We start from the raw sequence: 27,915 nt of genomic DNA, 5'->3' as shown, positions 1-27,915 counted from the left end.
CCTCCCAGGCCGCCAGGGAAACGCCGGCCCGTAACGCGTGGGCTGGGGCCCGAGGCCGCTCTCCTGGCGGGGGCGCCCTGGCGGGCCCACGGCCGCAAGACTGCGCGGCCGGGGGCGTGTGAGAACCGCTTTGCGCGTGTGTGCCCGCCCTGCCGGCCCCGTCCGCCTGCCCGGAGAGGCCCTGCCTGATAGACACACAACGACGCGATTCTTCTTCCAAGGAGGCCCTGCCACGAATTAGCCCTGGAGAGGGCTCCCCGCGGGCTCAGGACTCAGAGTTTAGAGACCGAGGTGTTGAAGCAACAAACCAGGACTCGGAAACATTTGCTGAAAAGGGGACTGAATGAATGATTGAAAGCCCAACGCCCTGTGCTCAGAGCGTCCGGAACCAGTAACGGCGGGTGCTCTGCCGGCAGCCTGCTCGGGGTCGCAGTCCTGGGCCGGCGGTGCCCCCCCCCCCCCCCCCCACCGCACGGCGGCCTGAGCTCTCGGGCCTCCAAAGCTACCTCAGCAGCGCGCCCCTCCCCCCACAGCGCGCCGGTGCAGGCCTGGGGCGTCCCGTCACACGCTGTTGCACACCCCGAGGTGAGAGGTGAGCCTGCCCTGCCGTTCGCCTTCCCTTCACTTCCTGGTTTGACCTTTATGCAGGCTTCGAAGGCACAGAACCACCTGGGACACTGCTTTCCAGATAGTGAAGCACCGTCTATCAGCAGATGCAGTTTGTCCCACAGGATTCATTTAAATACCTTGGAGAAGGAGCAGCAAACCACTCCACAGCCCACCGCTGGTTTTAATACAGCCTACAAGCGGAGTGGCTGAAGAAAATTCAGAAAAAAAGTTTTGATGCGAAATTATATTAAATTCAAACTTCAGCGCCATGGATAAAGGCATGTTTATGCCTCACATGTTGTTTACCTTATCACTCTAAAACAGAGCAGAGTTCAGTGGTTGTGGCGGACACCACACTGACCTGCAAACACTGGAATATTTACAGTCCGGCCCTTTACAGAAAAAGGTTAGCAGCCCCTGCCTTAGAGCAATCTGAGGGTTCCTACAGACCAAACTATCCGTTGAATATTCATCTCCTAATCTTTAATATGAAAAAAAAAAAATAAGATCCTGAAAAATGCAGGAATCAGAATGACAGAGATCCACTTTTTACTATGCTGGTTTTATATATAGTAAACTTGGGGACATCTGCTTTTTAATTTATCAGTGCCATCCGAGTAGAAATCCTTTTCCACATTAAAAAATTAAATGCTATTACAGATAATTTCCAGTGTACATCAAAATGTCACAGGAGGATGAAAAGACAAGCCAAAAGCCATGGAAAGGTATTTCTCTCAAATAAAACCCACATTGACTAGTACCCAGATTTTATTTTTAAAAATTCCTAAAAATCAATGAGAAACAAAAACACTCAACCGGGCTTACATTCAGATACCTGTAACAAAAATCCCCCAAATCTGGTGACTTAAAAGGAAAGTTTATTTCTTTCTCACATAAGTCTAGAATTATGGTGGCTTCATGATCACCAGGAACTCAGGCTCTTCTTTCAGCTCCAACATCTCTCTCTGACTTACACCTGTAAGGTCATCTCTCGGTTCTTCTGAATGGCTGCTGGAGCTCCAGCCATCCTGTTTGCATGTCCAGTAGCAGGAAAGAGAAAGAGGGTGAAAGAAAAGTTAGATACTGCTGGCAGCTGAGCCAGCAAAGTAAGGTGCTTTTCTAGAATTCCCAAATGGCACATCAGCATATGTCCCACTGGCCAGGCCTTGGTTATGTGGTCTACCAGAGTACTAGTGTTGGCAAGGAGGAATAGATGGGGTCAAGCATTTTGAAAACCAACCTGGAATGACCTGCTAAAGTTGAAGATGCACATACTCTGACCCCACAATTCTGATCCAGAAGTATGTCCTAGAGAAATTGTGACATGTGTGTCCTAGGAGACAGGTGTAAGAATATTCATAGCATCTTTTTACAATAATCAACAATTATAAATATCCTGAATGTCCAATAATAGTGAATGGATCCACTGAGGCATTTTCACATAATTTAATATCACCCAGCAAAGTTTAATATAGCAGTGGAAAATTAACGAACCATAGCTATACTTATTAACATCAATGAATTGTGAAAGGATAATACTGAGAAAGAAAAAAAAGCAGCTTGTAGAAAAAGTGCATACAGTAAGATTTCATTCTTATAAAGTTCAAAATGGGGATGCCTCGGTGGCTCAATGATTAAGCATCTGCCTTAGGCTCAGGTGGTGATCCTGGGGTCTTGAGATCCAGTCCCACATCTGGCTCCCCACAGGGAGCCTGCCTCTCCCTCGTTGCTCCTGAATAAATAAATAAAATCTTTAAAAAAAGGAGTATGTCCATAAGTGAACAGTTATGAAGAAAAGGGAAAAAAGGATACATACAATTCTAGAGATGGGATCGTTAGAGGAGCACACAGATGGCTTCCAACATATCGGTAATTGTGTTAGGACACAAAGCCCCACAGCCTAAATATGATGTACCTTTCTCTCCCCCAAGGTAGGCCCCTCTGCGCTTGGCTGGTGGCTTCTAAGTGTCAGGGCCACAGCTTTCCTCCATTTTATTAGTCTGCCATCCTTAGGGTGCCCCCCTCGCTCTCGTGGCCAAAATTGGCTAACCCCAAATTGCAACCACCTGGAAGGGGAAGAGAGGGCAGAGAATGCAGCACCCATGTCCTTTCTGGGCGTGGCCTACGTGTACGTGTCACCTCTGCTCTTGTCCTATGGGCCAGAACCTGGTCACATGGCTGTGCATAGCTGCAAGAGAGGCTGGCGATGTGGAGTTGAGATGGCCAACTGTTTGCCCTTCTAAATACCTTCTATTACTACCAGAAAGTGGGAAAATAGATATTGGAGGGTCCTTTTGCTCTCTCAGCCACGATTTTTAAACTAGGTAATAGGAACGTGGTATTCATTTTGTTATTATTTGTGCTATCTTTAACACTCATGCTCCTAAGCTGTTTTTCCCTTGTATTGGGGGGCAAATTTTTGGAAGTTTCTAATGAATTGGAGACCTATTAAGGCCAACCTGTCTAATGTCAAGGAAAAGTAAATTACGGATTTTCTATTTTATCTCTTGCATCATAGCTCCCTTTGATTATCATGGTTTATTAAATAGTGATTGATGTATACAAATTTTTATTTTTCTGAACTAACATGGTAGCTTACATTTATGAGCTCCAATGAGGCACTATTCTAAACATCAGAATTATTTAATATTCATGAAAATCCTGCGAAATAGGTATAATTATTGTCCATATTTTATACAGATTTTTTCACTGGAGCCTAGTGAGGTTCAATAACTTGCTACGACTGCATAATTAGAAAAGTAGTGAAGCAGGAATTTAAGACCAGATAGTCTGATTCTAGGTCCTATACTCCTAACCACTGCTAAATACCATCTAATAAATTATACGTATTCAGTATTGGACTTACAGTCAGCGAAAGACAAATACCCTATGACTCATATGTGGAATTTAAGAAACAGGGCAGATGAACATGTGGAAAGGGAAACCAAAAAAAGAGAGGAAAGCAAACCATAAGGGACTCTTTACAGTCAACTAAAGAGAACAAGTTGAGGGTTGCTAGAGGGGCAGGACTGGGGGTGGGGTTGGGGCATGGGCTAGATGGGGGATGGGCATTAAGGAGGGCACTTATGGTGAGCACTGGGTGTTATCTGTAAGTGATGAATCACTGAGTTCTACTCCAGAAACCAATAAAGAAATAAGCAAACAAATAAATATCGGACTTAGATGGGTGTTTTTGTCAATATTAAACAGACATGATCTACAGTTTCTGTAGATCATGTAGATTTGGTGCTATTTCAGTCCTTTCTAAATATTATGTAAAATTTGTCTTACTTAAATACTAAAACTGATGATGAATTTCCCTGCTCAGATGCCTTCAGTGAAGTCCAAGTTTCCTCACTTGGCATTTGAAGGCTGAATCTACTCTTCCAGTTTTATCTCCCAAATGTCTCCCCTTCCTTCACCTCCCTTTCTGCATTCCATGCTGCCATTAGTTGTTCGCGAACACACCCAGAGCCTCCCCTCACCCTGATCCGCTCCCTGGGCCTGGGGAGCACCCTCCATCCCTCATTACCTCGAAAACATGCTCATCTGTCTGGACTCAGCTTACATTCCCTCTTCTCTGAGATGAGCCCTCACATCTTCCAGTTTGAGGTCTCCTGCTTCCACACAACCAAACACTTTGTACTTGTATTTCAACCTATCTTTGGTCACTTAATAATGTGCCAGTGTGCCTCTCACCCAGCTTGTAGAGTACCAGGACCACAGCCCTGCACTGAGTGTGTTCCTCAGTGCCTGGCGCTTGGTAGACATCCACACTTTAAAAAAATTTTTAATTTTGCAATAATTGTAAACTCAGAAAGTTGCAAAAATAATACAGAGATATCTCTTGTACTCTTCACCCAACTCCCCCCAGTGGTAACATTTTAACATATTCATAGTACAATAGGTCCATAGGTTTTTTTGATCGTTTAGCTGAATTGAATTTCTTTCCCAAAAGAGAAAGGATCTTGGTTTTACTCCTGGTTCTCTTTGTCTCTGTAACTTTGACACAACTTTCAAAACTCCTTCCTCAGGGATCCCTGGGTGGCGCAGCGGTTTGGCGCCTGCCTTTGGCCCAGGGCGCGATCCTGGAGACCCGGGATCGAATCCCACATCAGGCTCCCGGTGCATGGAGCCTGCTTCTCCCTCTGCCTGTGTCTCTGCCTCTCTCTCTCTCTCTCTGTGACTATCATAAATAAATAAAAAAAAAAATTAAAAAAAAAAGATTTAAAAAAAAACAAAACTCCTTCCTCAGCATCCTCAGCATCTCAGCCAATTTCCCACAAAATGCAACACTGTCATCTCATTCAGCCAGATGAGGGATGCATCTGTTGTGATATGACCACTTCAAAACGCCACTGACTTGCCCTGGTTTGGAAAAACGCCTGGGTTGCAATCAAGTAATTCACTGGATGGGTTTTTGGTGTAGCAAGATGATATCATGCAGGGAACCAAACTATCCATGTGTTTCCAGGTCTGGACTCGGAGGCTGGAGTATTTATAAAGATTACTATGGTTCTGCAGGGTGAAGACTCATGCTTTTTTATTTACCTGCTTTGATCTAATTTATGGTTTTATAGTTTTGCACTTTGAGACTTTAAAGTCCACAGATTTTATAGAACTATGATACCTTACAAAATACATGAGCAGACATGCAGTGTTTACTTGCAGATTGCCAAAAACCTTTGCTCTCCTCTTTTACAAATGCTTGATTTCCTGGACAAGATCAGAATACAAAGTTTCACAATAGGGTCACTGAGATGTTGTAATTGTGCTTTTTATCTGAAATTGCGAAAGCAATTTAGGATTAAGGAAATTGATTTCCCTCGGAGACAGTTATTAGCACTCTTTTTTATATCCTTTAACCTTTTCTTAATTCATTATCCTTTTTGGAGCTCACAGCCTACTGCTTTAAAATTTTTTCCACAGTCTGATTTGAGGAGCATGAGAGGGAATGCCCTTCCTCCAAGATTCCTTCTTCAGCAGTCCAGGGGACCTGAAATCCCAAGAGTTATTCCTGTGTTCAGGACAGGGCTTTTAGGAGTGACAAGTTAGGTCACATTTCAGTGTTAGTTATCGGGAATATCTTAGGAGGGACATTTTTATCAGAATGTCTGTCCTTTGGGCAGAGAGAGAATGGCCCCAAATACAGATGCACACAGGAAACAGGGTTGGAGTGTGCTTCTCTCACAGGGCCAGGCACAGGACTCACCTGGAGATCCTATTACAAGGCAGGTTCTGAGCCAGGGGATGTGGAGAGAATGAGTGGTGCTTCGAGGTGACACCCAGGCTGCTGGTCACAAAACCACAGTTTGAGCGATGAGGAAGGAACTGAAACATCCAGTCTCAGAAGGGATGGGTGGAGGCATTGCTCTGGTTGAGCCCCTGGAGCCCCAGGGTGGGCTGGGGCAGAACGAAGAGACAGAGCACTCAGGGCAGTTGAGGGACAAGAAAGACCAATTTGACTCACTTAATTTTGCTTAAAGCTATTCTTCCCAGGGCAAAGAAGAGTTCGCTAGATAGATAGATGATAGATTAGATAGATAGATAGATAGATAGATAGATAGATAGATAGATAGATATAGATAATAGATATAGATGATAGGATAGATAGATGCTCACAATTTTGTGTTTTATATTTCTGAATTTATATTCATGTATAGATTTATTTAAAACCCATCACATATTACTATCTCCAGTGAAATCAAAATCTACTCATTGCTCCCCAGGGAAGGTGTTGGCTGGTGGTCGTTGGTGAGGCCTTTCTAAGATTATGCCTCTGTGCTTCCCAGACTGGGACACCCTTCAGCTCCCGGACAGTATGTCTGGAACAACATCCATTGGAAGATCTGGGAAGGGAAAATTGGTTTCTAGACTCCTGTACCATGGAGAAGAGAACAACAAGCAGATGAACGTCAATGGTAAGCATGCCAGGGGGTGGCATAGTAGCCTCAGGCCATGCTCTCAGGTTCTGTCCAAGGTTTTCCATTCTTCTGCAAAGAGGGATAGGGCAGCTGTGGACAGGCTAAGAAACCACAGCTGAGATAATGTCTGTAAGTAAGGAAGTAGGTGCTCTTTTTTTTTTTTTTTTTTAATTGTTGACTTTATCATTGCCATTTCCTCTTTCTTTAGTTCTTGCTTCAGGAGGTTATTTCTGGATTTTTTTCTATCTCACTGCTCCTGACTTCCCTTCTCTCTGTACAGATAGTAATGTGTCAGTCTGTCCTCCTTTTCTCTCGTTTGATGTTGATTCTTGGTCTTGGGCTTCGCCCAGCCCCATCTTGCCATCTCCTGCTGCTCTGTCCCTCACTCTTGCTTAACCCCCTAGAGAGTGGCCTTACTAATGGCAGGCTTTGGGTCAGGGTCTATGCTTGCCATCACAAGGACCTGACTACCAAACTTATCTCACCAGTGAGCTCCTACTACTGCTAGCTAATGTTTATTAAGCCCCAACAATGAACTATTAAGAAGTACATAAAAATAATCCTGTGCAGAGATAACCTGCCTCTTCTGGGCAACCTCCACTATCACCCCACCTGCCCCCAGCTCAGTGGTACCTCCCAGTGCAGGAATGGGAACCGAATTGATAGAGAGCCCCAGTGCACACTCAGGAGTGGGACTGAGATGACCAGTCCAATGGTGCTTCATACCATAGTGGGCAGGAGATGCATTACTTGGCTCTCTAGTGCCTGGAATTTTCCAAATGACTGGATGACTCCAAATCAATTTTCGTTTATTTTGTAATATGGCTCCTTTCCAATTACCCCTCATCCCGATCCTTCAAGAGGGACGCCTTACAAAGTCCAAATAAAGGTTCCTTTCCTTGCCATAGTGTTGCCAGTAGTCCTTCATTCTTATTTATTTATTCATTTCATTAACCAGAAAACTGTAAGTCAAGATTTTAAAATTGGTATATAATGTTTTTAAAATGTTTTCTTGGCCTCTAAGTCGAGGACGAAGGTGAGAATATAGTAATAAAGGAGGGAACCTCTTGCCTGTGGATGGCTGTGCAAGTGCCTCTCTCCAAAGAACAGAAAGATGCTTTCTAAAGTGATTGCTTGGAAGAGAAGGAAGTTGTAGATTATGTGCTTGAGTGCAGTGTTTTTTCCTTTCATGACTTGAGTCAGCCAGTGCCCCAAGTCACACTGAATGCCCCTCTGGGAATGTTTAATTGTCTTGCTGCCTCTCTGGTATTTTGTTCCTAGTAATCTACTCCAGATAGAAGAAAAATATTCAGTGAGGCCATAGATTTCTCAGGCCAGTGCATTTGGGGACAGAGAGAACTCATCGGGTGATGTAAAGAGGGTGATGACAGACCTTAGCATCAGGAGAACTGGTTGTTCCATTAGGTTGTTTCTTTAGTCCATGATAAGTTATCAGGGTTTAATTACAAAGGATTTTATAAATATCTACACGTAGCAACTACCTGAATCTTTGGTGCAAGGATGGTAATTGGTGGCCCTGCTAGAATAGGAAATAAAACAAATGTACAGTTCAATCTAGAGTCAATTAATATCATAGGAGAATTGGTAAGAAGACTGTCTGGTATTATTATTCCCAGTTTTATTCCTACTCCCAGGAAAAAGAGGCCAAACTTGTATTTCTGGAATTCTCGTCTAGTAACTTAGGTGTGGAAGGAGAAGGAGGGTAGACACAGAGTATGGGAAGTGATGAGGGGGATGAGTTTGGGGCAGGGTAGGAGAGATGTTGGATGGGGACCCAGGGAAGGAGACACAGGGGGTTGAGAGGTGGCTGACCCCTAGCTTTAATAGCTCATACACAGAAATATAAGTTATAAATCAAGCTCACAGGTGGCTAATAAAATAGTTGTATCCTCTAGTCTTCATGGGCTGAATCCATAAGGACTTGGAAGGCCAGGTTTGAATTACAGAATGATCAGATTCCTCAGAGATACTTGCGAGAACATTGTGACCCACTGCCAGGCTCTGGTTTCCCAGCTTCTTTCATCCTATGTCCTTCTCGCACACCATGAGGGTCCTCAGCTGCCTCGGCCTCAGACACAAGTTCTGGTCACATCCCCCACACCTCAACCTCCTGACAAACAGGTATCTCTCGGCCAACCCTTGGACTGCAGCATGCATAAACTGGGGACGTGTTTCTTCCTTAGGAGTTTGATCTCAGGGAAGAGGCCCAGCAAGTGAACTTGGGTTCAGTCTATAAGAAGGAGGTGTGGTGAGGGTTCCAAGTAGGCACATCCCCTTGGCATCTTGGCCCTCTTGTGGAGGGAGATGCAGGTGGACGAGGCCCTCTTGCCCAGGTCCAAGGCTAGTCCTAAGTGTAGAACTGTCCAGTGTTCCCACAAAGAACATCTTTAAAAGGAACAGGCAAATAGTCAAGCTATGGCTTTGGAGGTTGAAAGACCCCAGGTCCACTTTTGTCTGGGAAGTTTTGGAGTCACTTGTCTTTGAGGGGACCATGATGCACTGGACACGGACATCTCAACAGTCATCCACGTGGACTGAAATGGAGAGACTTTCCTTCTCTCCTTTTTCTAGGGGCAGAAAATATTCCAGTTGACCCAGAGCCTGAAATAGGACCTCCAAACAGAACAGAGAGAATTGCTCAATCTCCCTGGCTGGTGGAGAGCCATATTTTAATTTGATTTAGAAAAATAAAGTCAAACGACACATCCTGTACTTCATCTTAGTGTGGTACATACATGGGTAATAATAAACACACAAGCCACATTATCCAGCTTCTGAATCCTTAGCATGCTCTCCTATACCTGCTGCCTTTCCAGTTTATGTATTTCCCTTCTACATTATAAACCCCTTGAATGCATGAAGTGACTTATTCATCATTGGATTCTAGCTGAATCCATCACAGTGCTATGCATGCACACATCAGATAGTCAATAACTCATTTGTTGAGTGGAACTGAATGTTTCAGAAGTATTAAAAATGAGTGGCTAAGGACATATTACCTTATTCCAATGTTTCTTGGAACTAGTGATTTTTTTTCTATTTCTGTATCAATTTAGATGAGGCATTCATAAAGCTTTCTTTTTAAAGTAAGTAAATAAGCATGATCCTTTAAAACATTTTATAAATGTTTAGTTTCAAAAAAGAATTCTTGGTAAATTCCTGTGATATGTAATTTTTCTTAAAGGGAAATTCAAACAGAATTACGATAAAGTTGTAGGAAAGCTAATAGCAACAATTTCTGACTTTTTTTTTTTTGTTCCTTGTAGTTTCAAAATAGACTATTTTTCCTTTTTGGAACTTTGTGGTGCATGAGCACTGTTAATAAGAGATTGCATGTAGAAAAGTACTGTTATCTAGTACAAAATTTGAGAGCATAAGTCATGATTGGAGAACCAGTATTTTGTAAGGATACTTTACAGTTACTTTTAGGCAATGTTTATAAAAGGCCTAACAAACTTGACCCTGACTTGGCAAAATCAGTCAATGACAGTTTGAATTAAGCAACCAGCTGGGGTTCCGGGGTCCTGGCCCAGCGGCCAAACTGCTGAGGCCACACTGCTTGGTTTTGCCAGACAGTCTACCATTGGGTTTGTACATAGAGATATGACCTCCTTGACTTTATAGATACACCAACCAGGCTTCTCTTACATAAGACAACATGAATATATATTTTCTGATTAAAATGGTTATTTACCTAAGGGTTGCACACACTACTCTTTCACAGTTACTGAGCATATGGGATGGTAGCCAATATTCTTAACAACCAGTAACATAAGATCACCAACCCATCAGAAGAGACCCGAGTTGGGACAAGAACATGAGTTTTCCCTGGCCATTCCCAAATGTATTACAACCACCTGAATTCTCCACTCCTTCCCTTAGTGAGATCCCACGTCAACCCAAGAGCATGACCACCATAGCTTCCCAGTTCTAACCTGGAAAACAAGCAGAGCAGATATTTTTAAATGCTGTCCCAGGATGCTACAGGCCCAGCTGCAGGTGGCAATGATTCTAGCTTCCAGGACGAAAGACCAAAAGGCAGAAATGGGAGGGGGCAAGGGAGTAAACTACAGGGGTGAGGTGACACACTCACACTTCACCCCACTCCCTGAACTGAAACCTTGTCTAGTGCACAGAGAAGAATGGGAGCAAGACGCGGAGAAGATGATGAGCTCTTGCAGATGTTTCTCAGCTTCCAGATGTGGACAGTCTCCACCAGGTGGAATGGACGCCATCAGCACACTCCCCATCTGTCCCTGCTCTGTAGCCTGGGAGCTCTGTCACTGTGACTAGCTGTGTTGGCACGGGCCCTGGTGCACTGGCCAGGAGGCTGTGCCAGAGACCAGGGAAGGTCAGGCCCACGTTGAATAGCACCCCGGCTCGCAGCCCTTTGTCCTCAGCTCTTTTTGGGCACACAATCCCAGACACCTAAATGAATGCTGTGTCACCTCATCATAAGCACTTCAAATTTATTGTACCATTTATTGAGTGCCTTTTTCTCCTCCATTGAAAAAACTCGTCTGAAAGACTATGAAGTCTCACAGTGAATTCAAATGGGAAAAAGGATACAGATTGACTGGTGTTAAGCAGGATTGTGTGAAATGAACAGCCCTGCTTTGCATAGAAAAATCTCTAAGATCAAAAGAAGAGTGGGTTTTCAAGAGAAAGATGGGTTTTCAAGATCTGACTGTGCCGCTGTACTACGTGTTTTCATTCTGGGAAAAAGAAAGCATTTACAGCCTACTATTTATTTTAAACTAAAGTGACTGCTTTTGCTAATTCTACAGCTTGCTTTTTTGTGTGTGTGTGTGTGAAGTATAGGGACCAAGCACAGACAATAATGATGAAAAAGCTGACTTCAAATGACATTTTGTATGCAATTTTTAATGAAGCAATCCGTGCAAACATTTTTTTTTTTCTTCAACATTAGGAGGAAAGAAAACGACCACACTTGAGTGCCTGGTGGAAAAACAGAAAATGCTTTCTCATTGCAACCAGATTTCAAAGCAGTGGAGTGTAGGGAGGCAGGGCCCAGGCCCTTAGTATTCCTCGGGATTGCTTGATTGCAAGTCTCGCAAATATGAATCAATTATGTTAGGAGGCACACCTTGCAAGAGGAGCCTGCAGAAGGAAAGGCCACCTAGAGAGGACAGAGAGGGAAAGGCAAAGTCAAAACCGTCTACACGAAAGATTATTCAGATACTACTTCCTGACTAGCTGCCTAGAAATGTGACTAATTACGTTCCAGTTAGTTACAAGATTCATTCAGTCCCTGCTTGGAAACCTTTGGGTTTAGTACATTTAAAATTTAAAGCGCTTGGCAATGGGAGGAAAAGCAAGTTCCCAGCAGACCCATGGCAGTTTTTTGTTCCCTGCTATTATTCAGTCTTAGTTGAAATTCCTGACTGGTTGGAAAGTAGTATCTATTGGTCTTGGAGAGGTTTTGGGATTCTTCTACAGATGATTTAAGCCTCCTGACTGAATAGTAGAATAAAGACAAGCCATGTTACGAATCAGCAGGAAGAGCTGTTCCCTGTTTGTTAATGTTCTTTTTGTTGTTGTTGTTTTACATTTTATTTATTTATTTCAGAGAGGGAGCTCGTCAACCGAGGAGCAGGGGCAGGGGGGCTGAGGGAGAGAGAGAGCATCTCAAGCCGACTCTGCACTGAGGGGGAGCAGATGTGGGCTCCATCTCATTCTCACGACCCTGAGACCATGACCTGAGCAGAAATCTGGAGACAGATGCTTAACTGAGCCATTCAGGCGTCCCTTGTTGATGTCCTTTTTAATTAAGCACAGACTTCCTATTTAAGTATATTAGAGGAGAAAATAGGGACCACTCCTTTAACTGTGGCTATTTATACCCTGTCAAAAGTGCAAAAATTGGAAAGATTTTGTTAAAAAGAGTAAAACCCATCCAGTATCTTCTGAAGGTGAAACACCTACTGATATTTCAAACTTATCTTCCATGTTTCTGAATTATATTTAAAAAATAAAAGTACCCCTCACCAGAGAAAAACCAGAAAAATTCATGGTCCTTTACAGAAGTGGTTCACTACTTGCTAATAAATTCACGTCCAGGCAAAAACAGCATGCCATTTGAACATTCTTAAAACTTATTTAATGCAAATTTGGGAAAGTCATTCTCCTTTTTTTAAAAAAAAAATTCAAGTCACATATAGGTAGAAATGATGCCACTTATGTACATGTCCATTCCTTGATGCAAAGCGTTCAGAATGCTTGGGTATCATTTTCATCTACATTAAATGCTTTAATTCATGCTCTACTGCATTCAACAACTTGCTTCATGTCAACGGGAGATTGCTGCGATGAATAAGTACTAGCTGTTAATTTCAAGATACTTAAATACAAATTAAAACTACAAAGTTAGAGATTTTAAATCGTCTATTTTCATTGGATTACATAATGAAAATCATGCCATACTCCACAGGCTTTGTATGGCTTATGACAGTCATAAGCTTCATATGCCAAAACCATATGAAAGCTTACCTTAGATGATAATATACATTCAAAAATCCTTACTGTGCTACAACTAAGGGAAAGAGAGAGAGAGAAAGAGAGAGAGAGAGAAGTTGTAAGCATTAATAAAGTGCTAAAACCAAAGTTGAGTACTTGTTGGATGAAATTATAGTCATAATTATGATGAGGTGATGTCATTAATCCTTAGTCATGTGAAAGATGTAGGAAAGTAGAAGCGCATGGAATGAAGGGCAGGGATCCAGTCACTTCAAAAGGATCATTAATATGTAAAACATTAATATGCACAACCACTTTGCCTGAACAAGTGGCAAAGCCAATCTGATTGTACAGTGAATATTTATGGTAAGAGCTTCCAAACCATCAGCTTAAAAAAAAAAAAACCTACAACATATATATATTGTGTTTTTCAACAAAAGAAAAACAGAGACAATAGACAAAGCATTAGTGTACATATATATATGTTGGAATTCTAAAAGGCAAAATTATCAAGTAGATATAATATTAGACTAGCGTACTCTGTAACTGTATTCTGAACTGATTGTATATAACTGATGTAAATAAACACAAGGCTTAAACAAACTTAGGCTAGAAAGTAACTATATGTATAATCTATGAAACTTTAAAGAAGGAGCCCTAATTCTGTCATCTTTTGCAAGCTGATATTATCTCTGTGAACTGTAAACTCAGGCCCAGATTTACATCATCAGAGTTTACATCACGTTGCTTACCAAGGCCCAAAGAACTTCTTCATTCATTCTTCCAAATGGGGGTCCATTATATATATAGGATAGGACTCGGTTATTGCTTAATACACTAGTAATGGAGCCTGGAATTTTCTTTCAAGTTCATAAATATATGAAACAATTTTGATACTATGAAAATATCCAAAGTGTCCAACAGATAAATGGGTAGACAGAAATTCTACTGGTAAATTTTTCACTGGAAATTTTATACAGGAAAGCTCCAAAATATTGGATCCAAATATCCCAAATAATTCTTACTTGTGTCCTCTCTCCATCAAAAATGTCCAGTATACTTTTTCTACAACTCGCAATTTAAAAACATTCAGTCTTCTGAATTTTAACATGAATCTCAGGAGACTACAGTGGAAACTATCTTAAAGAAAGATCATATTTCTCTACATTTGAAAAATGAAACTATCAAATAAATGTTACTGATTACTAAGGTCTGATAACCTGATGTCTACAGTGAGGTCATCTTCAAATGTAGCTCCCTGGCTTTACTTATGGGGGCGTGGGGTATGGTACTTAGCTTTCTGACAAAACATAGTGTCTACATTAATTAATATCCTTGAATAATTTGGCCTTCCTGTTCATGGCATAAACAGTGTATGCCATGAGCGGCTAAGAAATACAATGAAAAGCAAATGAGAAAGTCAAGCTTTACATGCAAAGTGCGATTTCATGTAAGAGGAATGGAACAGAAAGTAGAAATATCCAGTGGGATATGAATTTTTAAAACCTGTTGCTGCCCCTCCAGGAAGACTGGTTGTCCAGGGGTATTTACTCCTTGATATATCACTGTAGAATTAGAATATTTGTACCAGTATTTATTTATTCTCGGATGACATTCTTACCTTTTTTTTTTCACAGCTTAACTTGATTCAAGTCACCTATTATTATCAGATAACAATCTGATGATAAACAATCTTGACTTTACTCTTAGGACCAAAAGTTTTCACCAGTATATCACAGTTGCTACCTTATTATGAACTTACATCTACAGTACATTAATTATATTATTAAATGCAATTACTATACAACTTACTATACAATTACTATAAAGGATAGGTCATCCATATGTACAATATTACTGGCTTCTATGGAAGACCCCAAATGTTGAACCATTTATGAACTAATCATTTTATATCTTTAGCAACATTCTTTATTTTCAAAGCATGCAGAAGTGGTACTGAGCTTTCATTGTCGTTTTTTTTTAATCGGATATTGAGATATAAGTACCAACAATACCTTGAAAATAAGTCTAGGAGTCGAGAAACCAAATGTATTTGCAACTATTAACTTAGCCTGTGTTTAGAGCTGGTAAACAGCTAAACAATATTTAAACTTGTAAATACTATCTCAATAGTTATATTTGACATTTTCTAAGGATATTGTTGTCTTATACTTGAGAGAAAAAAAGCAAAAAAATTTTCCTCAGTTATGAATCTACTATGCTGTATTACTTGGTGGACAGAAATCATAGCAAAAGGAATACTTTTTTTAAAGTTAGAAAAGAACATTTTTTCAAGAAGTATATTTATATTAGAGTCAGGACTAAAACCTCTTTTTTTAAAAAAATATTAATACCTTAAGTATTTACTATGTTTTTTTCTAAATAGATATTTACAAAGTTGTATTTCTGATTTGGGGATCATAATTTCTTCATTACAGAGAGGTAAAAAAAAAGATTTTGGTTATCACAGAAAAGCAATATAAGAAAAAGAGAAAAGGCATTTGCATCATGTCACACATTATCTCGTAACAGTGACTCTGACATCTGTAGGAGTTCCCATGGCCCAAAGTAGGTTCTGATTGTTGAGAAAATTTTATACTTCAGTACAAAAATTATACACAATTACTAGAAAAAGTGATTCAGATGACAGGTCATTCTGAGACTTTCCTACCACATAAATCCTTACATGTTTTCTTGGTTTATATGAGTTGCAACACTTCTAAAAACTGGTATAAATGAAATGCATACCTATAAATGGAAATCCTCTAATGAGATTTTTAAAGCAACTGATTATAATAGGGATATGTTGTATTCTATACATGCAATAGTAAACACTAAATTAGCAAACTTACCCATATAAATATATATATTAGAAGTTTCCCAAAATAGTCAACTAATTAAAAATAATATAAATTCCTTAATTGCCGTTTCATTAGATGACCTTTGCACTAGTTTTTTTTAAAAGTGGATTATATCACCAGAGTCATATCCCCCTGTCTTTATTCGTTCCCACTGTGCTATACATATACTAGAATTCCACTGAAATTACTATTCCTTAGTTAACAAGAATTGCAAGCGATGAGAGAATAAGTCTACTTAAATAAATCAGAGTGAATGCAGACTGTAATAACGTCTTCTCTCCCCTCCCTTTGCCATCCCCAGACATTTTAGCAAACAATTTGGATTTTGCAGTAAGGGCAATAATTAAATGGTTTTCTCTCATTTTAGTCTATACATGAGATCTTTGATGTCATACCTTTCACCTCCAGTTTGCATTCGATCTCCACTGTCCCAAGGTCATTGACTGCTTTGCAGCAGTAAGTGCCTCCATCATAGGGGCTGGGCTTGCGAATCTCCAAAGTACAGACCCCTTGGTTGCTAAACATCCTGTACCTTGGATCATCCACAATAGCAACTTTGTTTTTCATCCAGGTTATTTTGGGCTGAAGAATGAAGTAAATAGGTCAAAACATATTGGTACCTAGCATAATAATAGACTATTTAAGCCAGTGACCAGATTTTATAGCATATCTTAGAAAGAAAGTACATCTCAGATGAATCCACATCTACTTGAGCACAGTTCCTCTCAAATTAAATTCTATTTAGTGCTTGGCAAGAAGGCAATGAAGAGCTCTGAAGAGGCAAGCCAGACTTGTTCAGAGGACAGCACTGGGGCTCTCTTCCCAAACAGATTCTGACACCTCCCAATATGATCTACAGGTCCCTGAGCTCCATTCATTCAGGAGAGTGTATGTTGCTGGGCATTTTTCAGAGAATCCCAATAAGGTGTCAGAACTGTCTGCTTTTCTTCATTTCCCTTTCCTGACATTCTTTTCTAATTCTTTATGGGCTGCTTATTCCTCCTCACCATTTCATCTCTCCCTAAACATCTCTATTCGTCATCTGGTGGAATGGGTCCACTTCCCGTAATGCAAGATCAGTAATGACCAGTCACCCAGGAAGCCAACTCTCCTCTCCTTGGCCTCTGCATTATAGTCAATACCCTTGATCCCCACTCCCACCATACTGCCTTCTCCTCCCTTAGGTAAATGCACACTCTCCACATTCTCTGTTCTACCTCTTACCTACTTTTGTGTTGCTCAGCCCCTAGAAACCTGCTTCTGTGTCCCCTTCATACCATCTTCTTCCTCCTTTTAGATGGGACCACTCACTGAGGCTTACACCTTGGACTTTGGCTTTCTGCTCACTCCTAAGCTCTGGTGAACGTCTCTCCTCCCTCTTGGCCATTTCCATTTGGATATACTGATGTCACCTGAACTCAACAGGAATTCAGGATCCTCCTCTTGTCCTCAGTATAACTTCTCCCTTGCTCCCTTGACTCCCATTCATGGTATACACGGGAAAATTACTACTTTGCAATTTTTCCAAATTCTAGGGCACTTTTCCTACAGTGCCACCCAGGAATCGATATCTCTATGGACAACATTCATCAATTGGTTGTTCTTTCCAAATGCCAACAAGAAACCTTAAAACCTTTCTGAATTTCTTAAAAAAAATTTTTTTTTTATTATTTATTCATGATAGTCATAGAGAGAGGAGAGAGAGGCAGAGACACAGGCAGAGGGAGAAACAGGCTCCATGCCGGGAGCCCGACGTGGGACTCAATCCTGGGACTCCGGGATCGCGCCCTGGGCCAAAGGCAGGTGCTAAACCGCTGAGCCAACCAGGGATCCCACCTTTCTGAATTTCTTCAATCGGATGCAATTCCTTTCTTCCTAGGACTCTGTACCTTATCCCAGCATATCTTCAATTCTGCCTTGCATTATAATATCATCATTTACTTCAATCTGTTTCAGAAGATTTGATGAATTAATATTACAACTTAATTTTTCAGGTGAAATGTTATTACTTCCATCTCCTTAACTCTCAGGTCTTTATTAAGAATGGGTGTTTTGTTTTTTCCTTAGTAGGTACCCTTTAGTTAGTAAAGAAATAGAAGCATTTTTTATTACTATATTTAAACGGTGGGCCTGATCATCCACCAACACCACAATGCTGCACCCACCTTCCTATCCCAGAGAAAGACACAATAGCACTTGGTAGGTCTGTTCATACTATTACTCACAATTATAATGTGTCTAATATTAAAAACAGGAAAGTTGTCACTAATTCTTAAGTTTAACCAATGTGATTAAAAAATGTTACCTTAGGATTTCCTCTCACACTGCAGTTCAGGGTAGCATTGTAACCAGCCACAGCATAGGTGTTAACCAAAGGCTGAGTAAACATGGGTGCCTCCGTGAAATCGAAATCTTCAAACACTGGATTTTTGTAGATTTTACCTTAGAAACAAGCATTAGAAATCTACAAGTTGGCCTGAGACGATGTTATTCTTGGCATGTTTACTCATGGCAAAATTCCCTGAGCTTAGAAGAACATATTAAAAACATGGGTGATCATGAAAGACTCCTAACTCTGGGAAACAAACTAGGGTGGTGGAAGGGGAGGTGGGCGGGGGTTGGGGGTGACTGGTGGTGGGCACTGAGGGGGGCACTTGACGGGATGAGCACTGGGTGTTATTCTATATGTTGACAAATTGAACACCAATAAAAAAAATAAATGTATTTAAAAAAATAATAAAAACATGGGTGAACACCATACAACATTCATTCTGAAGGGTGTAAAGTGATAGCCAATCCCACCTGGGAGAGAGAGCCAGTGTGGTCCTATGAGACTGAAAGAATTATTGAGGAGAATTTGGTGTCTGAGTATTTTGATCCACAATGTGCTCTAATGTGAGAGCAATGAGCAAGGGCTTTCAGGAAAGTGGCTTATTTGAAATGAAATTCCTGTGTCTGTGACTTGAGCCATTTCTAGACCCAGCCCAGAGGTTGTAATGAATTAAAGCTTACATTTTTTTAAAAAAAAATGCAATATTAAAAAATAAAAAAAATTGTACTGGTAAAATGAACATGCTACTCAAAAATTTTTACCACAATTTAAAAATATGTTTTATCAATTTGAATTCCCTTTCATCACATGTCTTCTTCTAGTCCTCTCCATGTGGTCATGGAAAACTGAGGTTTCCAGATGTCCAGTTGTGATATTGTGATTTATAATAAGAAGTAGATATTTGGTCTTCTGGCCCCATTTCTGGCACAGAGCTCCTAAAACTCTTGGAATTTCCTCAATGAGGAGAGCTATAAAGGGGTCTTTGTTAACATTAATGAGGTGACCTTGGGGCCCAAGGATGGGGACTGGTTGCTAGGGAAATCAACTCTGCGTTTAATGGATTCAAACTTTAAGCCCCATCCCCAGAATTCCAGGGAAGGGAGAGCAACTTGTGTTCAATCACAAGGGCCAGTGACTTAATCACTCCCATGTAGTGAAGCCTCTACAAAACATCAACAACAACAATAATGAAAGGAAACCCCTCCCACCCCCCCCACACTAGAATTGAGTCCAGAACCCCCTTATACCAGTCCACTGCTAACGCACCATCCTTGGCAATCACAGCACTCTCCTTTGTCATTGTCGCGTCCTCACTCAGGCCACACATGTTCTCAGCAAAGACCCGGAAATAATACTCATTTCCTATGACCAGTTCAGTAATGGTGGCATTGGTTCGGTGATAATGTTCAATGACAGTGAACCATTCCTACAAGAAAAACCATTTTTTTTTTGAGAAAAATCATCTAAAAATACATAGCTATTCACACTGTTGATTAGAATAAATAACAGGGATGTTTCATTAACTGAAAAAAATAGTGCTAATTTTTATATTGAGAGTAATAACAATGGATGTTTAATTTAATGCCTTGCAATAGGCTTATACTATGGCTATGTATAATTTAGTCCTCATTGACATGTTAGAGTCATATACCCTAGATGGCAACTCCTACCTTTGTGTCTTTTTCACAAGTATACAGTGTCTTCCACCTAGCTTTTGTATAACAAGATCTAATTACAGAATTTTAGTGCAAACTTATCTAGTTTAAGAAAGAGATGATGTAAAAAAAAGAAAGAGATGATGTTAAATCACTAGAGAAATATTAACATCGCCCAATAAATTTGCCTAATGCTATTAACGTGGGTTCTCCCAAGACTTTGCTCAGATATTACCTCCTCCTTAACTGCTTCCCTTTCACTCTCAGGTGGTCACACTCTATTACCTTAACTTGGCTAAGTGTTCTTTGCAGAACTTGCTGATTTTAATTCATTATATATCATAATTATATACACTGTTTTACTTATTCACTGTCTGCCTCTTCCACTGAAGCAGACACACTGTGATAGTAAAGACAGACTTTTTTCTCACCCCTGTATCTCCAGTGACTATTATAATACCTGGCACATGGTAGGAACTATGCACAAAATAAATGTTTATTATATACTTGAATGAATGAGTGAATGAGAAGCTAAAACAAGCTTTTTAATTTTCTTTTCAGTGTTTCCTCACATACCAAGAGGTAAAGGAGTCTCAAAAATTTATCTTGCAACCAGTAAAGAACCATATTGCATTACATATATTTGGTACCACTTTTTGAGAAAATACATTTTCTGACATAAAAGGGAAAAGGATTTTTCTTAGAATTTTTAGGGGCCATCATTGTATCTGTATTTGAGATGTTTTGAAGACACCAGACAAATGTAGCTACGTGCCCCCCATATTCCCAAAGCACTTTACTTCAACGTGTATTCTGACATTTATTATAGTGTTTTATCATTTATCAGGTTTTATGATGTCTTTCTTCTTGCCTAGATTGTGAATGCTCCCCCCTCTTTTTTTTTTGGATCCAGCAGCTGGAACAGTGCTCAACGCATAGTAAATGAATGAATATGTTAATGTGTCGACGCATGTAATGAAAACAACGTTTATGAAGCTATGACTGACAAAAAGAACTTAACTGAAGGGTAGCCCCTGTCACCACAGTGAGACAATGGGGTGGTAATCTCTTGGGACTTAAACTGGGCAGAGGGAGCATCTTTCGGTCTACGGGTAACAGACCAGAAATATAGGGGTCCAGGGACTGGGGATCAGCCCCTATCACCAGGGAAAACTCAGTTACATGAAGCAATGGGAAAGTCCTGCTTCTTCTGGACTTGACTGGATACCTAAGAAGACAAACACCGGGCAAGTCTGCTGGGAGTGGAAGAACAGACAGGATGCCTGAAGGACCTTATAGAAGAACCACAGTAGCCCTGGATTCGCAGCCAGTCTCTGGGCCGAGGCCCGAACAAGGGCCCTTCTTGCTGAGGACATCTGAGATGTTGAGATCCTTCCCTCACCAAGCAAATCGGCTCATCCCGCTCTGGAGCTGCCCGGCTTTAGCAGAGAATGCTGCCCTACGTGCCAAATCTTATTTAGTTGTGTAATATGCACCCAGGAAACAAAAACAAAAGGAAAAAAGGACATGCTAGACATAGTTTATGGAAAGGAGAGGCTTAAGGTCCCTTCCTGTCCCCAACACTGTCCTTTCCAGCCCCTCTCCCTTCTATAACTTCGGTCCGGAGGTTACAATCTGATGTGACCTCATAACCTAAACTCCTACTGAGATCTACTTGTGCAAACACCTAAAGCCTTTCTCTCAATATCATGAAGCATGACCTTTTACTTCTCCTGTAAGAAAGAAGAAGGGCTCTATGCCCTCGTGTGCACAGATGGTCACTTATTCGTTCATGCACGCACAGGCAGGGCAGGGGTGTGGTGCAGTGGAGGAACTCTGAGGCAGGAATACCCAGACTTTCACACTTGAAATCTGGTGATCACGAGCAACTCCTTTATCCCTTCTGAGCCTCAGCTTCCTCAGCAACAAAATGCAGGCCACAATAACTCATCCTCTGACTGGGTTGCTTCTGGACCCAAGGGAAAAAGTAACTTACACTAAGCTCCTTCCCTCTTCTGGACCTTTGCACACACTGTCGTTCCCTTTAGAATCTTCCTTTTCTAACTGGTACTCCTCTGTCCCTGTTACATTTCTTTTACAAGGAGAAAGACTTGCATGATAGAGATTTGAGTTAGAATCAGGAGTAAATATTTGGTGAACAAATGAATTTATTAAATTCCACTGGGTGTTGTGGCAGCTGCTTTATATTGTTTTAGCCTCACCATAACCAGGCAAAGCAAGTACTCGCATCCCTCTTTTATAGAGGAGGAAAATGGGGACCAAAGAAGGTAAGGGACCATCCCACACATGCTCATAGTGGCTGTGCTAGGGTTCAAGCCCAGTCCTGTGGCTCCTCAGGCCTTGCCCTTACTCGGAGGTCACACCATTTGCCCAGGCCCCCCGTGCTTCCCTCGCCACAGATGGCTTCGTGCCCCACCTCTACTTCTGATAAAATGGGACTCTGCTGCTGCTGCACCAGAGAAAACCAGACCTTACCATGCTCTTCTTGTCAGCCTTCTGGATCGTGTACCCCGTGATGGCTGCATTCCCATCATCCTTTGGTGGTGTCCACGACAGAGCAACGTTCTCTCCCCACACGTCCTCAATCTTCACCAGCTGAGGTGGACCTGGACGGTCTGTAAGACGAATTCACAGCACCCCCGTGAGACCCCTTTCCCTCTCCACACAGGCAATGTCCCCCCTCACGGCAGTTCCGGGATCCGGAAGCAGGTGCTCCTCCTCCTGACATGGGATCAGAAGGTCAACGGTGGCCTGAAGCAAGGTCAATGCCCATGATGCTCACGTCCCTTCCTGCTGTCACACAGGCACCTTGCTGTCTCAGGCATTCTCCTCGGGCGTGAGTACACGCCACGGGCTGCTTCGCGAGAGGGAGCACACCGACGGCGTTTCCCCCTGCTTCATGCTTGGCTGTCGCGGCCGACTCCTGTGCTCGTGTGTAAGCGGAACCCCGTCACAGGAACAGATGTACAGACCGGCCCAGGGCACACAGGGCCGGGCACCCCCCGCAGCCCCACCCGTCTGCCAGCATGTGTCCCTTGTGCCTCCGTCCAGCAGGACACTGGAAATGTCCTCCCATCCCTGCATTTCTACCCACGTTGCCTTCGCCATTCCTACGCCTCGGGGACTGGGATGCCCCAGCCAAGCTTACCTGGAAGCTCCTGACTGTCATCTTCATGGAAAGAAAAGGGTTTTGAAAAGAAAATTTAAATGAAACGTCAAACCCCATCAACCTTCCCTCCTGGTGAAGAGCCACACAGCCACCTGCTAATGGGACATGCGCTGGCCCTGGGCTTCAGATCGCACAGCCCACCTGGGCAAGCATCTCTGGCTTCTGGTGAGAGGCACAGGGGCCACAGCTCAGGTTCCTCTGTCATACCCCAAGACACCCTAAACGGGCAGGAGGAAAACTTGTTTTCTCTCTCTGCCAACACAAATTTGGGACTAGAAAAATAACTAGGATAATAATCGTTATTATTGTGTAAGAAATGTCCCAGGCACTTATAACCACCCGGTAAAGTGACTACACGGCAACGTAGAAAAGAAAAGTTCTTATATGGGATGCCTGGGTGGCTCAGGGGTTGAGCGTCTGCCTTCGGTCGTGATCCTGAGGTCCTGGGATCGAGTCCCACATCGGGTTCCCCGCAGGCAGACTGCTTCTCCCTCTGTGTCGCTGCCTCTCTCTCTGTGTCTCTCATGAATAAATAAAATATTTTAGAAAAAAAAGAAAAGTTCTTTCATATGCCTCAGAGGGCAGGGCCCTTACAGACCCTCCCATGGGAGCTCCCATTGTTGTGGAGGCGGGCCAGGTCCAAGGGCACAGGGTGCCCTCAACACTCTTCTCAACGTAACAAAAATCAAGTAGCTTTAGCCAGTGGGAAGAGAGTATTTAATTCAAAGGGCATGAACTTTTACCCAATCTGTCATAGGCAGTTGCTCCTCGGGTGAGAAAATCCTGGGTTTCAGCAAATTTGCTGAAATACAGTAATAAAAATGACTGGAAACAAGGCTTCTGTAGCTCTGCTTTTAAATGTATTTCTTGACATGACAAAATTCATAGAGCGATCCAATGAGAGGGGTCCATCTGCTAGAGCACCTCCTTCAATTCCCCAAACTCTGGACAGAAGTAGGAACTATACTTACTTATTACTTGGACAAGTGAGTGAGTACCTAGCCCTACAGGATCAACCAATTTAGTGGTTTAACTGTTTAGGTACATCTTTCTTACATTTATAAAAAAAACTCTTCCTTCTCTGTTAAAGCTTATTATTAGCAAATTTTAGGGATGGTAGGAAACATGTTAAATTTTGTCTAGAAGCTACTATGTGTTTTATGCAAGAATTCAAAAAAGGAAATAGTTTCATCACCAAGGGGTTGAGAAACAGAATAAGAGAGAAGTGGATCACAAAGCAGTACAGACAGTTTGCACTAAAAAGCAGATACATTAATTTTCTTTAATGCATATGCCCTAAGTGTCCAAAAATTAGTCTTTTTAGTAAGTAAGAGATTATTTGAAATACTAACAAGTCTTACTAATTCATCTATTTTTTTTAAAATTCTAAAAAAAGAATTTAACAGAAATTCTTACTCTTGCTCTAGTGATAAGGACAGTTAGTCCAACTACTGCTTTGACCGAACATTCTAGTTCCTTCTTCCAAACCTACCAACGATCTGGATATCAATTGATGCAGTTTCCACGAATTTTTCTACTTTGACTTGCAGGTCATATTTCCCAGAGTGGCTCCTCTCTGCTTTTCTGATAAATATGATTGTATCGGTCTCAGAGTTGCGAATGTTTATTTGATTCTTATCAATTTCTGCACCATCTTTCTTCCAAGTTAATTCTGGTCTTGGTTTTCCCTAAAAAGACAGAAAAAGTCTAGGAGGAGGGGGAATCAGATTGTCTCAAGACTTTTTTTCAGTGTTACAAAAACTGACAGTTGCTTCCCCCATTCTGGGCAAGGCTGGAGAGCCTGGTGGTCAGCAGCCTGGGCAGAGGCACAATACCCGCCTTGCCTGGGGACTGCATGCTTTGTGCAAGGCACTGCGTTAGGTGCATGATGCTTATTATTTCCTTTAATCTTCACAGCAAGATAATCAGCATCATTATCCTCATTTTTTGGGTAGAGGAATTAAGTGACATGCCCAAGGCTTTGTGGCTTAAATAAGTGCTGGAACCAAGTCTTATATCCAGGTCTGTCTAGCTCTAAAGCCTGCACAACACAGCATAATTGTTAAGAACATGGGCTCTGGGGCCCTGGAATCTGTATTTGGCTGCTAACTTCTTAATAGCTGTGTGATCTTGGGCAAGTTACTTAAACTCTCCATGTTTCAATTTCCCAATCTGTAAAATGAGAACAATGATAGCACCTATCTCACAGGATGGTTATAAAGATTGAATCCGGGCATCTGGATGGCTCAGTGGGTTAAGAGTCTGCCTTCTGCTCAGGTCAAGATCCCAGAGTCCTGGGACTGAACTCTGTATGCATCAAGTTCCCTGCTCAATGGAGAGTCTGCTTCTCCTTCCCCTTGCTCTTGTGTTCTTGCTCTCTCTCTCTCTCTCCCCCCTCTGCCAAAGAAGTAAATAAAATATTTTAAAAAAATTAGGTGCAGAAACCTAAATTCCAATTCCAGAACCATGCTGACATAACAGCCACAAGCTACACACCGCTATTTAAACTAAAACTAATTAATATTAAGGAAAATTTAAAAATGAATCTTCCCGGTTGTGTTGGTTCCAAGTATCACATTTCAAGTGCTCAATGCTCATATCTGGCTGGTGGCTACCATATTGGACATGGATGCTATCAAACATTTCCATCATTGCAGAAAGTTCTACTGGACTGTGCTGTCTGGAGGCATAAAGGGAGTCCAAGTAATGGGGTGGTGGTGCACGTGTGCGCACGCACACACGAGACCAAAATTGATTATTGTAGGTGAAGGCTGGTTAATCTTGTAAACCACAGATTGTTTTGGGGAACAATGATTTAACAATGTGTGCATTGTTCAGTTTGTGGCATCAAGATTTCAACACTCGGTTATCCTTCTTCCTTTGCTTTGGGCTAAGTGTGGAAAGTAAGTACACGCTGTTTTCCTGAATGTGACACCAAAAGCTTCCCTTAAAATGAAGACCAGTTTTACAGATGTGCAGGGCCAGAATCTTCAAGCATTCCTTATTTTTGGCCTCTCCTTGGTATTTCCTGTCTACCCAGCTGTAGTTCCTGAGCTTCAGACAGCCCAAGCTAGGTGTCATTTGTCTCACGCAGAAGGAAAATCTATCAGTTCAACAGATTTCTAAAAAGCACAAGATTGTTTACTCACTCCCCAAATCTCTTCCATTATTTATCTACTTTCCCTCTGACAAAAATCCTGAAGCACGAGGAATTTAAGTGCTAGAGTACCCATCTCTACTTTCTAAACTCTCTAGCACTGGAAAGAGAAAATAATTAACCCTGAATTATTACCTGGAAAGGTATAACCAGATTGACGGCTTCTCCAACTCTGCGGATATAAGTCTGCTTCAAGTGCCTTGGGATGCGAATCTTTGGAGCCTCTGAATGAGAGCAGAATAGCATAATTGTGTGATGAGTAGAGCACACTGGAAGTAACCATACACAAGCATACGGCACAATACTCACTGGGATATCCTTGTGCAGATGTCTCTACGGTAAAATCTTAGGTGTGCTATTACTAGGTAACTTTGCTTCCAAATGTTTTCTTCAAGCAGAGATGTTTTCACAGTTTGACTCAACAGAATGTTTCCTTGACCTCCCTGATTTCATGGCAACTTCCTATTTTTATAGTCATTATAAGTCTAAAGCAACTTCATAGAAAAACACTAAATTTTCTCTTAGGACCTTATATGCTTTTTTCATAATTTCTAATAGCAAGTGTATTTATTCTCCAGTGAACATTCCACAAAAGATCTGCAGGCACATTAGCTGGTAGGACTACCCATTTTTTTTTCTCACCAGAAACAAAACAAAAAAGTGCTTTTTATGCAGGTAATTCTGTTGGAATTGGACAGTAACTTTCTTTCTGTGTGGCTAGCAGTACATAATAGGCTGCTCCAGCCCACTCTTTATTGATGTTCGTTACCTGAACACCATAAAGATACTAAACCATGTTCACAGCCCATCAGAAGCAGGGAGTCAAAGGCTCTTATGCCCACAGGGATGAGGCAGTTCTCATCACCTGAGTGCTTAGTATGTGACAGACACTGGGCTAAATGCTTTTCATAGGGGACTAATTTAGATCTCAGGGCCACCTAGTAGGATGGGTACTGTTTTACTTCATGATAAAGAACAGGGGCATAGGAGGTTAGGCAACTTGCCCTTGGTGACACAGCCAGGATTAGAAGCTGGAGTTATCCTTGAGTGCCTACACTCAGAAGCATGGACTTCAGAGTCAGAGATCTGGTTGGAGTCCTAGATCTGATATACAGGAGTTCTGGTTTCAGACCTCTTCTTCCACAAAATCAGAATGATGAAAGCATGTAATTCATAAGATCGTTGTGAGAATTAAATAAGACTATGTATGTAAAGCATTTAGCATAACAGTTGAGAATAATAAGTGCTCAATAAACTTTAGGAGATAATGGTGATGATGATTACCACATGTTGGGGCTGGAAGAGAATCTGGAGATCCTGAGCTCCCTAACCTTACATATGAGGAAAAAGAAACTCAGCCAAATTCTGCAGTAAACTAAACCACCATCATAATAAAAGATAACACATATAGAGAGCTTATGTTGTGGCAAGCACTCTACTAAGCAGCATCAGGGATCAATGGATTTAGGCCTCAGCCTCTTGATGTGTCAGGTACTATTATCTCTGTTTTGCAGATGTTAAGAAATTAAGGCTCAGGAAGATCAATCAAGTCTCGTGCCTGAGGTCACACAGCTAATAAATGATGGAAATAGGATTCAACATATAAAGTCTGTCTCCAGAATCTACTAAGACAATATGCAAGCTTCATGCTTTCATCTACTCATCTATCCATCCATCCATCCTGCAACC

At 41.6% G+C, this 27,915-nt stretch overlaps 1 protein-coding gene and 2 long non-coding RNA genes across 18 annotated transcripts in view; 1 reads left to right on the top strand and 2 right to left on the bottom strand.

Moving 5' to 3' along the window:
* Positions 1 to 39: 39 nt before the first annotated feature.
* Positions 40 to 23,904, top strand: LOC112930687 (uncharacterized). The gene is made up of 3 exons (XR_003237185.2): positions 40 to 592; positions 6,339 to 6,530; positions 20,793 to 23,904. It is a non-coding gene; the product is annotated as an uncharacterized lncRNA (long non-coding RNA).
* Positions 1,466 to 1,979, bottom strand: LOC140594232 (uncharacterized). The gene is made up of 2 exons (XR_011994952.1): positions 1,850 to 1,979; positions 1,466 to 1,637 (listed from the first exon to the last, which is right to left on the bottom strand). It is a non-coding gene; the product is annotated as an uncharacterized lncRNA (long non-coding RNA).
* The window catches only part of MYBPC1 (myosin binding protein C1), an 83,701-nt gene continuing 67,203 nt past the window's right edge, over positions 11,418 to 27,915 (bottom strand). For 6 of the 16 annotated variants that reach the window (XM_072724705.1, XM_072724707.1, XM_072724712.1 and 3 more), the window contains 9 exons: positions 26,362 to 26,450; positions 24,562 to 24,757; positions 22,376 to 22,515; positions 19,491 to 19,650; positions 18,198 to 18,334; positions 16,288 to 16,474; positions 14,538 to 14,596; positions 13,065 to 13,107; positions 11,418 to 11,694 (listed from right to left, as the gene is read on the bottom strand). In XM_072724705.1, the coding sequence (XP_072580806.1) occupies positions 13,102 to 13,107; positions 14,538 to 14,596; positions 16,288 to 16,474; positions 18,198 to 18,334; positions 19,491 to 19,650; positions 22,376 to 22,515; positions 24,562 to 24,757; positions 26,362 to 26,450 (974 nt within the window). In that variant the 3' untranslated portion in view covers positions 11,418 to 11,694; positions 13,065 to 13,101. The remainder of the gene's footprint in view (positions 11,695 to 13,064; positions 13,108 to 14,537; positions 14,597 to 16,287; positions 16,475 to 18,197; positions 18,335 to 19,490; positions 19,651 to 22,375; positions 22,516 to 24,561; positions 24,758 to 26,361; positions 26,451 to 27,915) is intronic. The other 10 variants (XM_072724714.1, XM_072724704.1, XM_072724709.1 and 7 more) reach the window with 2 other exon arrangements.

Source organism: Vulpes vulpes, chromosome 10, assembly GCF_048418805.1.
Source record: "Vulpes vulpes isolate BD-2025 chromosome 10, VulVul3, whole genome shotgun sequence".
Taxonomy (NCBI): Eukaryota; Metazoa; Chordata; class Mammalia; order Carnivora; family Canidae; genus Vulpes; species Vulpes vulpes.
Note: the sequence above shows the minus strand (reverse complement) of the source record. Positions and strands in the feature narration are given on the sequence as shown.